Source organism: Polyodon spathula, chromosome 16 (assembly GCF_017654505.1).
Source record: "Polyodon spathula isolate WHYD16114869_AA chromosome 16, ASM1765450v1, whole genome shotgun sequence".
Classification (NCBI taxonomy): domain Eukaryota; kingdom Metazoa; phylum Chordata; class Actinopteri; order Acipenseriformes; family Polyodontidae; genus Polyodon; species Polyodon spathula.
In genome coordinates, this window is record NC_054549.1 from 14211696 (window position 1) to 14230664 (window position 18969).

At 40.5% G+C, this 18969-nt stretch overlaps 1 protein-coding gene across 1 annotated transcript in view; it reads left to right on the forward strand.

Moving 5' to 3' along the window:
* The window catches only part of LOC121328241 (agrin-like), a 163784-nt gene that overhangs the window by 98429 nt on the left and 46386 nt on the right, over positions 1–18969 (forward strand). Inside the window, exons 4-7 of the mRNA XM_041272800.1 lie at positions 8305–8520; positions 12088–12312; positions 14731–14955; positions 15263–15469. Of these exons, the coding sequence (XP_041128734.1) occupies positions 8305–8520; positions 12088–12312; positions 14731–14955; positions 15263–15469 (873 nt within the window). The remainder of the gene's footprint in view (positions 1–8304; positions 8521–12087; positions 12313–14730; positions 14956–15262; positions 15470–18969) is intronic.

Below are 18969 nucleotides of genomic sequence, written 5' to 3' on the forward strand. Positions count from 1 at the left end.
ATGGCAAGGAATTGAAAAAAGTAAAAAAGAAATAAAATGCAACTTTATGTACTGTTTATTTTGGGAATAAACAAAACAACGTTTGACATGAACTGCGATTTGGCATCCTTTGTTTTGTAGTTAATTCACTGGGGTAAAGTAAGGCCTACACAACTTATTCTTTACTCCTGGGATATTTTTCTATTTTAGCGTGTTACACATTGTAAGGTCTTGCTGTAAAATAAAGGCACACGCACAGGGGCCACGCCCACGCCCCTTGCCCCTGCTGCTGTGCTGTCTCTGCCTGCGTTCTGAGCAATATAATAGCTTTTATTACTTTTTGAAAACGAACAAATATCCAAACTAATATTTAAATTATGTGTGCATATCCTAACATGAAAATCCTTTGTTCGTCCCAAAACTAATATATATATATATATATATATATATATATATATATATATATATATATATATATATATATATATATATATATATATATATTATATGTACAAAACAAACTGCTAGAGCTGTTGGTTTCCTGATAGTCCCCTTCTTGTATGATTTTAACATCAGTTGAATGAACCCGTTTGTTTCTTCGATTACATCACCAACACAGCAATATCACTTGGTTAATTCTAAAAGCTCTGCGCCATACCCACAGCAGCAGCATGGTTGTTTATTAATTCGCAACAGCTAGCATTCAGTTCACAAACTAAGCGCATTCTCCTCAGAGACAAACTTTTAGCCCACCCTGTGGATAGATATTAATAGACAGGTAGTTGGGTTGAAGCTGTTTTTTTTATTTCTCATAGGCTGCCCTGGGCTGTTTGCGCGAGCCCTGCTAAAAGAAGCAAGTCCATGGGGTTCCTCAGTGACTAATGCCTGCCCAACTCAGCAGTCACATTATGCAGCTGGTGGTGAAAAGATCTGTTAATTCCCTGGTTTCAGCTGAAAAGCAACACGTGTATCTACAGAGCAGCAATCTTATCAGGAATGCATGTTTACTGTTTAAGCCAGCAGTTATCAACTTCACACTTTTAACACCTGCAAATATGTTAGATACATTCGCCAGTGGAATTTAAATACAACAAACCACCACTGATGATGTTGATTTTATTGACAGCAGGGTACATTATGCAAAAGGTACCAACAGACCATAACCCTTTAAAAACAGATTTGGGACCTGTTTTTAAGCTGTGATATTGGGATATAGTGCTTTTATTGTGTCTAAGCAGGTTGGCACAGTGTTTTGGAGTAAATTGATACTATAATGACAAGGGGGTACATAATTCCATCTGCTCATTATGTTGCCAAAACCCTTAGGGAATAGAGAGCACTAAACTACAGCTGTTCACAGTCTGCAAAGTTAGAGCAACACTACAGTACGTTGGAAAATAAGAAGGTTGCACCCCCCCTAAAATAAATAAATAAATAAAGCTTTTAATTTACCCAGAAGGGATGCTTTTTGGAAAATCATCTTGGCTTTTATTCTCTAAAACAGGCTCCTTTTCCTAATGAGTGGACTGTTTAGTTCCAGCATTGGTTCAATTCTCTTGTTTCAAGCTGGAGGTCTGATCCATATATGTATGAGGTCACAGTCCCAGTCCCATCAGCTCGCTGGAGTGGCGTGCTGTGATTGCCTTAATGACATCATTACTCTGTAGTAATGTCTAAACAAACTTGCTTTCTTTCAAATTGTGTTTTACTTTAATAATAATATGTAAATGAAGGGATTGTGCCATCGTTTGAAAAGAGGGACGTGAACAATTGTATGTTTGGCTGGACAAAAACAGAGCTTTACCTGAACAGTCATCAGTTGTTCACAACTGACTTAACGATTTGTCTGTATATATCTCTTTATCTGCAGCTCGGTTATGTTTTTTTTTTTTTTTTTTTTTAAAAGAACCAGGAGAATCTTGTTGTGGCATTTAAACGACCTGCGTTTCTTTTCTACTTGATTTTATTGGTCGCATTTTGCAGGCAAATCAAATTGGATTTGATGTAACATCTCTTGAGCCCATTGTACACCTGTGAGGAGTCTGTGATTGTGTGTGACCCAGCCCACCTGGTGTTTATAAAGAAGGTTCAAATCACTGTATACATGGTTAAACCTGTATGGCAGTGTTTACCACAACTGCAAACAAAACTACACCCATTCCTAGTCACCCGAATTTTAAACGCGTTGAATTGCTAGATTTAAAGTGACACAATTCAATGCATTATTCATGGAATACCCTAATGTGTGCTCATCCGTTTCTCATAAATCATACATATCTTTTTAAGTTAGTGGAGAAATCAGTGGGAAAGCTATACCAATTAGAGGGGCTTTTATACAGATCTGAAACAAGAAAAACACTCCTACATGCTATTGCGCCAGGCGTAAGTGCAGCCTAATCACTCCCAGCGCAGTACGAGGCGTCTGCAGTAAAATAATGAGAAATTAGAAAAAAAGATTAAGGATGCAGAGCAAGGTCGCAGCTAGTGCATCTCGTTATGACTATATGATGTGATCATTTATCCCAAGCAGAAACTCTCCACGAGTATTAAAACCTTTCAAAGCCACAGTTTGCTGGCCTCCCCTGTTGAAAGTAATAGATTCACAGCAGGGTCTCTGAATTGCTTACAGTGTCCCAGATTCAGAAAATCCAAAAACCTGAGCAGTAAAATCTATGTTAATATTGTACACCAGGTAACTGTGCAGAGGATGGACGTTAGAAACACCTGCCATTCGGGTTTAGGGGAGGGTACTGATTTGATGCGACTAGTCTGTTTAAAAATACATGGAGGAATACTTGACTCTTGCTTTTATTTCTTCTGTGAAGTCCGGGTGGAAATCTGCAGTGAAGTCTGTTGCCCAGAACGTCCCAAAGTCCTCATGTTTGGGAATGTTCACTGTAAACCATCAGCAATTTGTGCAGTACTGGCACTGGAAGCTTCTGATATCTATTAAAATCTCATGTCTTTCCAATGTGACTAAAACTGACATGCACCAAGAAGCTGCAGCTGCATTTACTGTATATATTACATATAACAGCTTTAGGATGCCATTTGCATTTAATTATAAATGAGGATAAACTTGTTCCAAGAGTGTCTCAAAGATATCAGACTGAGCAATCGGTCACAACAATGAGCCTTTCACACAAAGTATGCACAGAACTTTATAAATCCCTTATCAGAAATCATCCAATCACAGTAAGGTATTTGTCAAAATTCCAGTACATCTCATTCGGTGTACAGATGTCATCCCATCCATAGAGCACCACATCTAATTCAAATGTTCAGAAATATACATATTTTTTTTTTTTTAAACACACATACCTGGTACATTTTGCAAAAATGGATGATCCTATTAATTTCACGTTTTCTTTAAATTCCGGCTTAGCTTGACACTAGTTTCTTCGAAGAAAACATTACCAGAATTGCTACAAACTTTCAACAAAACTGCATTTTTGCAGCTGCACTTTTGTTTTTAATAAATAGTTTCGCCATGACACAGCACCTGTAGGCCTGCACGCATTAGTCTGTGACGGTGGCAGTAGATTTTGAGCGATTATAATGATCAGGACAGGTTATTTTTAAAGCTATTCCCGACTACAGTCTTCGTTTGTGTGATCTTAGAATAAGTTAATATGCCATGTGTAGGATGTCTCCTATTGTATAATATATGCCATTACGCACAGTTTGATCAGCCAGAACCTAAACTGCATGAGATCTCTACACACAACGTATTTACTTACAGTACAAACAGTCATATTTTACATATTATCGGTGTTCTAATTTACTGTCCAATCCCTCCTACATTCAGTTTTCTCAGCAACACTGTGAAATAGCCCAGAAATTGGCTGATGGGAAGATCTTTGTTAAAAGATATTTAACATCCGTGGTCATATCAATTTCCAAAAATGTGAGTTTGTTGTCTGGGGTTGAAAACTGCGAAATCCAGTTTTAATGCTTTAAACCGCAGCAATGTGTGTTTTGACTGGAAATAAGCTTCTTGAAGAACATGCTCCTTTGTGGACACACAGCCTGGCTGCAACAAAGAAGAGAAAGTGCTTTGACTGTATTGATCTGGCCCTATTGATCTGGCCCACTTGCAGGGATCCAAGCAGCTTTGCTCAGGCTGGCATCTCCGCGCCCTCTGACACACAGCATCTGCAGGAGCTGAGCGCTTGTGTAAATTAAGACAGCTCTGTGTCCATCGTGGGGCTGTCATGTAATAAAATAGCCAAGCCCAGCTTTGTTTCTTATTGACAGGCTGTGGCTGACAGCTGCCAAAATGTTCTGAGAACAGATGAAGAATTTACATGTGTCTAAGTCATTTGTTATTTTACTGTATGCGCCCCCCACCCCCCTTTCCATTCTCAAGCACTAGGATTGTGAGTGCATATGAGTATAAGTATTTGGAGTGGCCCTGCATCCATCTCTTCTCATCTGCCTCCCAGCTGAGGAGATTGAAGATCTCTTTTACCACATCTCATTTCAAGTTTTTTTTTTGGAGACACACAAGATCTATTGTGACAGGGCAACGTCATGGCCTAGGCTGGATACTGGCAGGTATTACAGAGGCAGAAAACTGCAGTTTTAAGCACATTTGCACACTTTTATTTTACAAAATAACAGACTTAACATAGGAACAAGTAAACACGGCAGGAGGGCCAAAACAAATGTTCGAACAAAACAATACAGGTTGGGCATTCACCTTCCTTTTATACATGTGGCCACTCCCCAATTAGCATCAATCACCTAATTGGGGAATGGCCGCACCTGTGATTGCTGGCAGATTTAACCCCATCCCTGCCAACCTTAAATTCCCACACACACTATTTACAGCAGCAGGGCTTCTGCCCTGCCACAATTATGAATTGAGAGAGAGAGCACTTTACTATAACAGAGGCTGTCTGCGGTTTGAATAATTTAATCTAGCGATACGCCTGCCAAGGCGAGGGTGAATTATTCATGTATATTTCAAGAAGCAGTAATCTCTTCATAGCTCGCCTGCTTTCCTTTGTGTTTAAGATGAAAGGTGACAGAATCGGGACTGCTAATAATTCTGTATTACTAATTCAGCTTTCCTGGACAAAATAGGCATGTTTGTCTTATAAGAAAGAAGCAGCGAGAGGGAAAGGAAGACAGACTCCCTGAACCACTGGTAAATTGGAAGAATCTTGGAAAGCTGTGTTTTAAATTTCAGCCCCAAAACCATAAGCACTGTCCTGATAGGGTATTGCTGTGGCTGGTAGTTGGTGCAAGCGTATACATCTTGGCAAAGCTTATGCGTCTCTGTCAGTTACAGTCACACTGTACAGTTTTATACAGTGGCAGGGTTGTGTGCTGTGTTTGATAGGAGCCCTGACACTTGGCTTTGCTTCCAATAAATAATTTCATCTAGTTAAGCTGCGGATGAAACAGTTCAGTGGTTGGAATAAGACTTTGGTATTGATGTTTCCTTTATGAAATCTGAAACAAGGTTATTCTGCTGCACACAGTCTGGAGGGCAGGTGAAATCATTGGTTTGAAACAGTATAACCCAAGGGTAGGAAAGTTAGCTGCTGGCTCCAGCATGTTCTGCTGGAGAGGGAGAGAAGGACTGCCATTGACTAAGCCCATGGAGACGCACATACTGAATACACACACCCACTTCACATCTAGTGCAGTGTGTTGCTTTAGTAACAATTCAGAGTGGCAAGTTCAGTTACTGTATATGGGTCATTCCATGGCACTGTAGCAATTAAAAAATGTTTAGGACCTACACATGTTCTGGCATTGTAAATGGCCACCCATAGATTTCCGCTTAATTAGTATATCTGAAGAGACTTCAAATTGGCACGATCGTCTTCAGTGAAGCATTCCATACCATGCCCTATAGGTACTTTGGAAATACCCAACTATCATTTGATGAAAGCAGGCATGCTTAGTTCCGTCAAGGTTAGGTCCATCATGCACCAGTCAACTAAAAAGAAACTAAACACAAAACCAGAAAAGCTGCAGACCCCGCCTGCCGCTAATCAGCAATACGCTTTGGTCTGGGAGGCAAAGGATGTACATGAATGTGCTCAAGGACCAACTGGAGACTCAAAGATCCCAACACCCACTAAAGTTGACTGGCATATGTAATACTTAAGGCATAGGCTTTAATGTGTTGAATTACTTCGGCGGCAACAAATATATATAGATATATAGATATCTTTTTTTTCTCATTAGATTTCAAATTCATTGTATAGATAACACACACTGGAAGCAAAAATAAATGAAAATAAACAGAATAACCTGAGCTTTTTCATTTGCAGTAATACGCTGTCCTGTGACTGCTATTTGAGTTGGACACCCACTGGGAGTCATTCGGGGGCGACATGGCTTGCAATTGCTCACAAGAGCTTGATAAAGGATGCTACTTTACTGCAATACACAGCTGTGCGTCTCTTCTTATTTTTAGCACACTAGCTTATGTCTCTGGGAATATAGTATAGGTGGTCATGGTGACCAACATTCTGAATCTGTGATAAAATGGTTGGATTGTCGTAACATCCCAAAGGGGAGAAGGCAAGGCTCAATACTTCTGTTTTAAAGTCTTGTCACAAATAGCTGTTTTCACCTCAAGAAGCGACAAGCTCTGTGTCTCAATAAAAGCACTGGTTTCCATCTAACAAATCCTGGCTGCTTCAGAGCAAATGAGTACGATATAAATATAAACTCTGGGGGATTGCATGTCTCACCCTGCATTGTTCAGTGGCCACTACTTCCCTGCTTCCCTCCAGAACTGGTTTAGCCCTGCCACTTTATGTCAAGTGCACTGGCTCACGTAGAGCCTTGTACTCTGTAGGACTCGTACCCTTTCATCTTGTTCCTTTCAATTTTTTTGTGTCTTTTTGATATTCATTTGTGATTCGGGGCTGTATTTCTCAGCAGCTACTGTACAGCAGGTGTCTGTTGCTAACAATGAGAGAAGCGCTGAACATACATTCTAGCATGAAGTTAGGACCTGTGCAGTAAGTGGTTCATTTACATCATGCGGGTACTGTTTTTAAAAACTTGTACGAAAGCGCAATCTCTCCATCATAGAATTAGAACTGAGAAGCTCTGAAAAACTATAGTACTAATTATCACGACAGCTTCTTTGTACTGTGAAGGCAACTGAACCTGAACTAAAAAGTGAGAGTGTGCTTACTACCATTCGTAGCGTATTGCTTTCATTGGATTCACCTTTGCATTGGGCGCTCATAAATAATGTTCAAGTTGGAGAGAGTTCTGCCAGATTGCAGTTGACCTGATACATTTTGAAATGGACAGAGCTGGTGTAAACGAATATTGGTTCCCCTGGATTTTCAGTGAATATTTGTTCCTACCAGTAAACATTTGTTCCTCCCTACATGCGTATTTATTATTGATCCTGTTTTTATGTAAATTATGCTGCAACATTTGTAGGCTGTTATCATGATTATTGTAGGTGAGACTGGACCTGTCAGAGGGGACTGGATGGTCCCCTCTGATTTACGGGGGGGAACATATATTCACAGACACCAGCAGCAGATTGAAACATGACATTAAACCAGATTTGATCCCAGGCCTTAAGAAAACTAGTGCATAAGCCCACTGCACCAACTCGCTGCTTTTTCCATTGTTTTTTGAAACTTTTAAGAAATGTCTGAGATCATTGCACCAGAAAGCCTGTGAAGCAAGTCAGCCCTGTCTCTGTCTGCTTTAACTAAGTGAAACTGGAAATAGAAACGTCAGGTTGTGTATTGTAACAGGGCTGTTTCTCATGGCCCTGATAGCAGAGAAGAGGCACTTTCCAGCCCCAATGAAATAAAAACACTAATTGCTAGCCTCCTTTTCGTGCATTTTCTAGTCTGGAAAGAAAGAAGCAAATCTGCTGTCAGAAAAAAAAAGTTTACATCAAGGAAAGCTGCCTCTGTGTTTGTGTGTGGGGGGGGGGGGGGTATGGGGGGGGGGCAGGGGGGGGGGGGGGGGGGGGGGGGGGGGGGGGGGGGGCAGTCTGACCATATACTTTGGTATACAAATGTGGAACAGAAAAGGATCTAATTAGCAATGTGCAAAATAAAAATCAGTAATCTCTATGAAAATTGGTGGGCAAAAATGGTTTGTAACATCAGTTAAAAACAAAGTTAATAATGGCAAGCCAACGTCTTATTTTCAGCAGTTACCCGGCATGGCTGCTGTATAAATTCCACTGTTAAAACACAATTTCTAAACAATCAAAAACATACTTTTGTACAAGTACCCAACACAGGGATGGTTGCAGCCAGAAAAAAAAAAAAAAACACTTGATGTAACCAGGCTTTTTCTCTTTGTTTGTTTCTCCAGTGTGTCGAGGCATGCTGTGTGGGTTCGGAGCGGTATGTGAGAAGGACGTGGCTGATCCATCCAAAGGAGAGTGCGTCTGTAAGAAAGTCTCTTGCCCATCTGTGGTGGCCCCGGTCTGTGGATCCGATTACTCCACCTATTCCAATGAGTGCGAGCTGGAGAAAGCACAGTGCAGCACACAGAGGAGGCTCAAGGTGATCAAGAAGGGAGCATGTGGTAAGTAGTGTGAAGAAATGTAAATATGTACCTCATTCTAGAAATCACACAGCAAAGCACGCTGAGAAATGTATTCACCAGAACATTGCGTGTTCTTTGTCTAGTTTAACCTACTGGGAATCCTCTCTGTGGCAGAAATATGTTCCTGACCTACCATGTTTTACCTGAAGGCACTGCTTGATCACTGAACAGACAAAAGAGCATTGTGTTCGTAGTTTGTTTTTTACAGCCTTTTTAGTACTTTTTAAATATTGGATACCTGAAATGAAGTTCTAACTATTCTGATGAACAGGAGCGATATGACACTGTTGTTAAGAGTATCGCGTCCTAAAATATATCATTACAGGATACTTTTGTCATTCAATTAGTGGAACAGGAAAGGGTACAATTCTCGCCTGTCAGGGAAAAAAGCACCATAGCCAGCCGGTACATATGAACCCCTGAAGAGAAGTTCAGAGAATGGCTTGTCAGGTCCCTGATTAAAAGAAGGGCTCTCCGTTGTTCTGCACAGCGCTTGTCCCCTCTCGACAAGTTCACCAGTAATTCAAGCGCTGGTTCAAGATACTTGTCTTGTTGGGTCTTTGCCTGTGTCATGGGAGGCTGTAGTGGGAATAAGGCTGTAGTAAAGTGTGTGTGTGTGTGTGTCTGTGTGTGTGTGTGTGTGTGTTTTACTATTGCATCACCCAGTTTGTGGCCAAGTGGCATGACTTGTTACCTTGTCGCATCTCTTCAGTATGTTATCGTAAGTGATGAAATGCCAATGCAAACACCTCAGATAATAATTATACATATTTTAGTTGGAATGCATTGATGCAAACTTTTTTTTTTGCTTAGGTATGTTTGTTCAGAGTAATGTTTGCAACATTTAAAAAAGGGGGAGGGGAGCTGTATAGCCACCAACACTTTCTATCACTTTTGTGTTATTCACACAGCAGTGGTAAATGCTAAATCTGCTTACTACTTCCAATTCAGAGATAGGTTTGCTCTTGTAAAGATACTGGAGATTTGAATTCTATTTGCTGCCTTATTCACATGCTCATCCCCTCCAAGAAGTGATACTTGTTAAGCAAATCGTGTCTCCATGTTGCAGGGGCCAAGCATCTTGCTCAAGAGAGATAAGCAGAGATTAGTGTAAGGCTCTGCTAATTTAAAAATAGACATCGCAGGCTGCTTTTTTAATAAGGAACAGGAGATGTACTTTAAATTGTATTTATTTGTTTAAAGCATAATACTTTTTTTTTTTAAATGCAGTTATAGTCTAGCATACCATAAACAACAGTCCTTATCTTACAACCGCTATATAGAAATATTTTCAATTATTTATTTTGTGTCCTGGTATAAATCACCACTGACCATCATATAGATAATATGAAAACCTGTAGTTACAAATAAAACAAGAATAAAACGCTGCATACAGAAAACAATAGCAGTACAGAAAACAGACAGGTCCTTTCATACCTGAGAAGAGCCTCTGGCATTCCTTTCCTATTCCTGATAGACCATTGTAAACTAAAGTAAAGCAGCAGATGCATACACAAGTGTTTGGAAAGACGTGGATGGCTTACTAAACTAAACTTGGCTTTCCACTGAGGCTCCAGCCAACCAGTGGCTGTTAATGGGTAGTCTGGTAAGGTTACTGACGGGCTTCTTTCTGGCGCAATCCCACCCCCTCCTTCCTCTTCTGAGATCTGCTCCCTGCTCCCTGCTCACTGTCTGTGGCAGGTTAATGAGCTAGATAGTTGATCCCAGCATGCACCAGCTGTGCATTCGAGAACCTGAAAGTGAGGGCAGTCGCCCAGTGTCAGTGTGTAAACGAATCTGACCTCCATTCTCTGTGAGCTGTGTCGAATAACCTGTCGTCACAGTTGCCACCTCCGCCACCTCTCTCTGCTCCAGACATTTTCTCTTAATGAGGAAAGTCAACCCAGGCTGATGAAAAAAAATATATATATCACAGGCTGTCATTTTTTTTCAGCGTTTTAAAAGAGTTCACTTGACTGAGCTGATAATTGAGAACTAAGAAGTGTCTCATTACTTTTCCTTTTTTTTTGGCTCCCAATGTCATTTAAATTACAGAGAATAGGCTTGCAACAATGTACATTTAATGAGAGTGCTTATCAAGTTGAGTGGAAGACATTTCTTATTTAAATGCACTGTGCCAACTCTCAAACTTTCTAGATCTCTCCAACTATCTCCTAGAAGAGAGTGGATATTCTCTTAATATGTTTGCGTTGAACTTCATTAGAAAAGGTAAAAGAATGCACGTCAATTTCAAGTACTGTATTGGGTTGACAGACTCGGCTGTAAAGCGCTGGGTGTAAAGTCTGATTAGGCCACATTGTGGTCATTCTAGACAGTTTTAATCCAGTCTGAGCTTTGGGGAAATCCAAGAATAGGCAGTCAATCCCATAATTTCTGGAATCATCCCAGCATAAAGAGACCCTATTCCCTATCCCAGACTGTTGTCCCACATTTGTTGCAGAAACGTCAAACCCAAACTGCTGCAGATCCTAGTGTGTGTATATATTTTTTCTAGTTATTTGACACAGAGCAGCTTTCCTCCATTTTAATCTTAATTAATCTTTATCTTGACTTTCACATTTCATAAAGGGCAGCTTGCATTCCTAGATCTTATTTATAAGAGGGGATGTGTGAGTTTCAAATTGCTGCAAGAGGGCGAGAGAGCGGAAATGTCACCGTGTCAGAAATCCAAATTGTCACTTATTATTTGCTGTAGGAAAAAATGAATTTCCAGATCAAACCCACAGAGTATGACGGCATAGCTGTGCTCCAGCTTCCCTGATAACAGTTTGTCCTTATGACTTCCAGGCCTTTTTGTGAACTGCCATTTTCCAAGGTATTTGGCTAATTTTCAAACATCATCTTAAAAAAGCCATTCAGAAAAAAAAAAGTAATTTAATCATAGTGTACAAAAAATACAAGCATGTTTAGCTGAATATAAATGGTTGACAGTGATATTTGTAGGGTTTGCAGGATTATGGTTGGATCTACCCATTGTAGCTAGATTTTCAAACAGCTAAAGGCAATTCTTTACATACTAATGGTATAATTGTTTGTATGATGGGTCTTTAGTAGACATTAACAAAGCTTTGTTTGATATAGTCCTTGAATGATGGCTTATCTACCGAATGGCTTATATCAAGTAGTGCACTAGGCTCTATATCAATGCAGTTCAAATTACACCAAGCAAAACACTCCTGCATTCTAAAGTAAAATAAATGATTAATACAGCTAGCTAAAAAATAAAGCATTGTCAATGTTTTCGCTCTGGTTATTCCAAGCTGCAAGTTTTAAATGTGCTTGAGACCCAACTTAATGTCTGTGGAGCCGTTGTTTTAACAGCCCAACTACAATTGCAAGGCAGGTAAGACAAACCTCAAACGGCTTGATGCTGGATTTCAAACATGACATGAGAGTGTGCACTCCCCAAAGCCAGCTCTTCAGAAACAGAGCAAGTCAGTTGCTCAGTGCATTCCAAAAGGTTCTGTTTTGTAATGTAGAAGGTGTCTGTACTAACAATCCAGTTCCTTTGTTATCGTCCCTTAGCTACAAAGGACCCTTGTTCCGAAGTGACCTGCAGTTATGGCAGCACCTGTATCCAGTCTTCTGACGGCCTGTCTGCCAAGTGTATGTGCCCGATCTCCTGTACCAGGGAGCCAGAGAAGGTGGTGTGTGGCAGTGACGGCAAGGACTACAGGAACGAGTGTGAGATGAACGAGTTTGCCTGCGACCACCAGAAGAACATCAACAAGCAGTTTGATGGCCCTTGTGGTAAGCGTGCCTGTTTAAAAGGATTGCTACATGCAGGGCTTCAGGGCTCACTTCTACTGTATAGTGTCCTCAGCCAGTGGCGTAAGAAGTTTGACATGGTTATCTACTGTAATGAATTGACTGCCTCTCCTCCCAGTTTAATCATTCCCTCTGTTTGCTGTTAATTTACAGAACTCAACAAGATGCTCTGTCCATTTTGGCTCGGCAGAAGTTTTTTATTTGAGATTGTGTACATCCCTTTGGTCATTCTTTTTTTTTTTTTTATTGTGTTTTTTGAAATTTTGAAACAGTTTGTGTGCACTCTATATAGAGTTTGAGAAGTTGCCCTGTCATAACTTGGAAAAAAAACAAAAAACAAAACATATATGTATTATAAAATAGACACATAGATAGGAAACTTAACATGATAAACACATGGCACACACAGTTACTGAAGAGTATGTTTAAATGGGTTATCAGAATATAGCTGGATTTTAAGGGTTCAGCTGAACCACATAGAAACCTTCAATCTTCAAAGTATATAAAAAATATTTCAAATAGCAAAGATACCACAATTGGCTTCAGTGCTTAAAATTGAAAATACAAGAGTGCTTAAATACTGAGAGCTGTCAAATCACATTTATTGGTGGAGGAATCAAAACAGCTTATGTTCATTTGTAGCTATTCTGTAAAAATGTGTCTATAGATTTTGGCGAGTCATTTAGCATTCTGGGATTTTGAGGGTTTAAACATCAGTATACCAAAAAGATAAGAGAGATAACTCATTGATTCACCCCATTTACCTTTGAAAGCTGAGAGCTGCAGAACGTTCTTATTTTGCTTGGGGCCAGGCATTTTCTGCTAGAGAGTAAAGTGTGGTGTAATACATCAGGGGCTGATCTGGGATTAGAGAAGTGATTCTCCTGACTCAGACACCTTCGCTTCAGCTACAAGGCCACTGTTCTCCTGAGTCATTAATGCAATTCGACTCAGAAACATGAGCGTTCTTTAAGAGAGAATAGCTGCTAGACACCCACCTGTTTGTTCTCTAAGTTTGTTCTGTCAATATGCACCTCGGGTCTGAAAACCCTGATGCAAATTAGGAAATATAAAAACAGTGCAAGAGATAAGATGGACTGGTTCTTGCAGGGTACTGTAAATGACTCATGGGAGTGTCGTGATTGGAGTAAAAATAAAGGATAAAACTTAATATTCCTGTTCAGGAATGCTGTAGCTAAATTGTATCTGTGTCATCCTTTGAACAGCAGTCATTTGAGCGTGATGTGAGTCACCGATACAGTGGCTGTGGTGCTTCTTTGCTGTCTTGCATTTAAGCGACTTCCACAACAGATAAGGGGAATGACTTGCAGACGTTCCTTCTTGCAGAAAAGTTGCAAAGTATTTTAAACGCTACTTGTAAACTGTATTGCTTACTAGTGGAGCTTTAAGAGTAGATGGGGCTGTACAGGAGTAGAAATAAGACTTCTATTGCATAGCAGCTGAATCCATTCCAGGTGTTACTACAAGCTTGATTAGCTACAGTATATAGGTAACAAGCTCAAGTGTGACTTATTAAAGTAAAACCAGGAATGGATCAAGCTGCTATGCAATGGAAGTCTTATTTCTAACCATGCTGTACCTGATTTTAAGCTTCCATATTGTTGTTATTGTACTGCTCATATAAACTCGCCATGATTTCTTGATTAAATAAATAGATTTTAAAGGCATTTTTATAATGACGTTAGGGTTATTACAGATGAGAGGAATACCAGACAACATTATTTTCTGACAAAAGCATATATTGATTAAAAAAATGATCTTCTTCAACAGGCAAATGGCAGACTAGAAGCTGTATTTTATTTGTTGTAGTCTTTTGTTTTTAGTTTGAAGGTGTTTTATTTTTGTATCCCCTATGAGTTCAAATTACAGATTCCTCAACTTGCCTGGGCTCTTAATGCCGTGCAGCAGAAAATTAATTATTTGTCTCCTCTTGCCGTGAAAGGCTGGTTGCATCCAAAATGCCAGCGCTCTCATTTCAATAATGATCTTCATAATTGCATTACAAATAGGGATTGTCTTGGCTGTGTGTTGGCTCGGGGAGTCGGTGCATCAGTATGTGGGCCTGCGACCTGAGATTTTCTAGTTTGGAGTGTTGGGGTTTGTAAATGCAGGGAGATGGAGTTCTGTTTGCAAAGTGCTCAGTGTGCTCTATCCCATTAGATCGAGACAAATCAAGTATTTCAAACAATAAAAGAAAATTGTTTCTTACAGTTTGGCATTATATGACTTGCCTACACATCCCAGGCTTATCAAAACATTCTTGGGACTCAACATCGATCTCTTAGCCACTGTGTAACCGTAATGTATTTACTATTATGCATGTACACCTGTGAAAGGACGGGTAAAAGAGCTGTCTGTCATGGCTCCCTGTTTCCTCAGACCCCTGTAAAGATAACCAGAACAACCGGGATGAGGGTTGCCGTGTGATTCCCACGAGCCGGCAGATTGTGAGATTCCCTTTACCGGAGAACTGCCCCCCCATAAAAGAGCCACTGTGTGGGAGCGACGGGACCACCTATCCGAATGAGTGCAGCATGCTGCGCACTGCCAGTCAGAAGGGCATACAGCTTTTCAAAGTCCGCTCTGGCTCCTGCCAGCCTCAGGGTGAGTATATGTATATATATACTACTTCAAGTACACTGGACGTCTGCTGTTTTGTATGGAGTCTTTCCTATACTGTGTGTAGAGGTCTGCAGTGATGAGATGCAAGTGGTCGTGGTATATGAACTGTATACATAGGCCATCTGTAACTCTGGAGCAGTACTATACAGGAACGTAAAGAGTACGCTCCTTGCATCTAGTACTGCTAACTAGTTTTGAATTCTTTAGATAAATATAGAAATAAAGGTTTAGAGGGAATTTCTTATTGTGCTGAGGGTTTTCAGTGTAGGTTTCATTTCTTTTCTGACAGATAAGTGCAAGGAGGGATGTAAATACAACGCCGTATGCCTTAACCGCAAACCGGCGCCCCGCTGCTCCTGTGAGCCCATTGAGTGCGACGGCACCTACAAACCCGTCTGCGGCCGAGACAGCAAGACCTACAGCAACGACTGCCAGCGCCAAAAGGCAGAGTGCATCCAGAAAACGCACATTCCGGTGAAACACGAGGGGCCTTGCGGTAAGTGCAGCCGCTGTGAGAGACAGGAGGCAACATGTTGCTTTAAACGTGTCCGCTGTCCTGGAGAAATGCTGTGTGCCTTGTGTGTCTACTGCACTGCACCCTTTATTCATGTCTTGTATTCTCTATGTATTGTCAATGTACGATCTTATCATTTAACACAATACAAGGTGATAATAAGTAATGCCCAAATAGGCGCTTCTCAATTTGCCAGCATTTAAATACATTGCCAGTGTTTTCATACAATGCATTGCAAACATTAAAACATTCATCTCGTACATTATTCATGATTCTCTTTGTATCTCTTTCTCTCTCTCTATGTCTCCCATAATACAGTGGTACCACTATGAATCTGATTTTTGTTTTTGTTCATTAAAAAAAGAACAAGTTTGTCTTTCACGTTTTTGTAATGTTTGTTCTTGCGTCTGTTTCAGTGGAGTCACACTGTCTGTCTGTCTGTCTGTCTGTCTGGTCTCTGGAACCGTCTAGTTCAGAGTTGGAGCTGGACACACCGCTGCCACTGTGATTGGGGAGAGTTCGACCTTTAACCTTTTTCATGAGGGCCTTGACTGTGACCTCCCGGAGGTCATGTGACGGGTTTGGCATTCTTGACCTCCTAAGGTGTAAAGCAAGAACAAAACAAGCAGCCATTAGTTTGAGAGCCTTAATTACAATCAATATGGGGGGTGGGACCTTCGTCAAGGTTGGCTGTCTCTTCTTGTTCAGTGTGCTGTGTTTGTCCTTTGTTAGATGCTGTATTCCCTAAATGCTCCCCTTTCTACCCCCTGCATGGCAAAGCATTTGGAATACATTTGCACCTCACTCCAGTTTGAAATGCATTTGCACTCACGCTGCCTGATGTGATATGAACGGCTTTCATGTGACTTATCTAAGCTGAAAACGGAATGTGTTTGCATGCGTTAAAATTAGTGTGATAAAATAGTTTATACATCCTAATTAATGTTGCTGTTGGTGAGATTAAAAAGATGATCTGTCCTCGCGGATCAATTGTGGCTGTCGCAGGGAAGTCTTTTCCCGCAGTGCTGTGCAGATCAGGTGGCTTGATTTTAAAGAATGCTCTGTGTTAGGCAGTTTATAGTTCTATAGAAGTATAGAAATGTGTTGTCTTGTCATTTAAAACCAGATAGCAGACAAGTGTTAAATCCTAAGGTTTCTTTATATATTGGAATCAAAGGCTGTCGCTTTCCGTCAAGCGTAAAAAAACGATTCAAAAGGAATTGGCTATTTTTCAAACTGGGTTCCAAATTGCTGTCAGCTAGATTCTTTTGAGATTCAAAACACAGCACAGGGAAGCAAAATGTTCAAGTTAGCTTGGTTACATGTCTGGTCCACCGAACACTTGCGTGTTTGGTGACAGGATTCGTAGTGTCGATCTGGACATGCATCTAGTGGAAGTGCGGTCTAATCTGTTTACACTGTGTAATATGCATGCACACGTCGGCTTTTAATTAAACATCAAACACTGTCAAAGTCTTCCCAAACGTCGCCTTGTAAGGTTCTGGAGTCGGAAAAGACTTCATTTATTTATAAGGGAACTCCTTCTTAATAGCAGTTTTGCCCCCGACACAGTTAGAGGTTTAATTATAATGTGTGTTTTATTCTGAACACCCAGGCCTCGTATTCCAGTGTATTTTGGAGGTATTTGAACTACAGCATTGACATCTTTATAAGGCAGGCCTGTGAAAATGGGGGGGGGGGGGCAGGCTTTGATTTGAAAGCAAACCAGGGAATGAGAGCAGCAAAGCTCCTGGGAATTTCATTTCCCTGCTTCTCGACGAAGCACAGACAAGATAAGCCGGGGGTGTCAGGACAGTTTCCACTTCACCGTCTCCTCCAGCACACTTGTCTCAGGCATCGGTGAGAGCGAGACAGGTGGCAAGTTTATTGATCATAAAAAATAAAATGGGTTTTGACGCGATCTCGAGTGTGTAGCCCTCCGTCTCCGTGGATGACAGCTTATAAAAAAAAAAAAAAACGCAGTTCAGTTTAGACCACCGTATCAGTGTCCTTTTCAATCAGCGGTCATGCTGTGGGAAGATAATAGGAGGGGAGCGGTACTGGAGTTCAGTTAGCGGCATTGTGTCAGGGTCACTGTGAAGCACCTGTACATGCAATTCTTGTAGTATCTTAGGAACCACTCGTCTAATTATGATGAGCTGGGGTGTTGGATTATGTTTAATTCCTTAAGATCTAAACTTGAACACATTTAAGATAACCCATTACAAAAAGCAATCCAGTAGAATTTAAAATAAATTACTAGAATTGTATTGTGCAAGAGACTAATGTGTAGAATATGAGTGAATGCTGAATATTAAATAAACAACCTTTCAGCATGTAGTTAATACAGTAAAAAACTGATTCAGACATCTATATGTTCAGTCACATTTTTTATAATGTTAAAACGTTCAGACAAAATTATATTGCGTTTGGATAGTGTTTAACCCCTATTAAGAGAACACGCTTCAGAATCATTTGTTACATTATTCCGGAGGCTGTGAATTGAAGTCATGATGACCTGCTTTTTTTTTTAGCTGATTAGTTGAGCTATTGGAGACTGTATCTTGGAACTCGCTTGATTTTGCTGGATGTTTAGTGTGAGACTCTATTCCTCGCGCTAATGCACATCAACAACAAAGCTAGAAACGGTAGTTGCATTCTCAAACATTTGTCAATTCCATGTGCTGATTGCTACATTAGCACCTTGAGTTCCGAAGTTATGCCAGAGCGAGAAGTAGGAGAATGAGTCCTGGTCTGTCCATGTAAAATATGTAACTAAATGGAGCCAAAGAGGAGAAAATGGTTAGAAATTGCTGATGTGTTTTACCTGAGGTGTTTCATTTAAAATGTGATGTGAATTTATTAATGATTTCAATTTTTGGGATGGAGGGGTTTCAGTTTGTATTGAGACAGATAAATTGAACAGCTGCTTGACCTGGGCCAGTGACGTGATCATCTGAACGATGAGGGAATGAGATTTTTATTTCACTGTATTTCCGCCTCCATGGCACACTATACTAACACTCGGCTTCAGAATACAAGCACGTCTTATTATAAACTCTTCAGCGGAGTAGCTTAGTTCTTGAGCAGTGAAGAACTTCAGTTTGAACTAATGTCATTCTGCAACGGCTTCTCAAGCCGTGATAGGAATACTTAAAAAAATAAATAAAAATCCCTTTGTGTTTGAAACACGATAGAGAGGGGAGAATGTAAACTACATGGTCCTAGCATCTTTTACAGTGCTAGCCCATCGTTATGTCATATAGTGGAAACGTACTGTAGTTACCGATATTCTAAACAATAATAGGTTTAGTAGCCCAATGGGAGGCTACTAGTGAAAAATGACCAGCTGTCACTGTAGCCGATCCTGCTCCATTGGCCCTGCAGCGGGTGTTTGGAATGTAATAATGAGAAGCTGGTTTGGCATCAAGCATGGCAAGTGTATTAATGGATCTGTGCGGCTTGGAGCCTGCAGTCTCTCA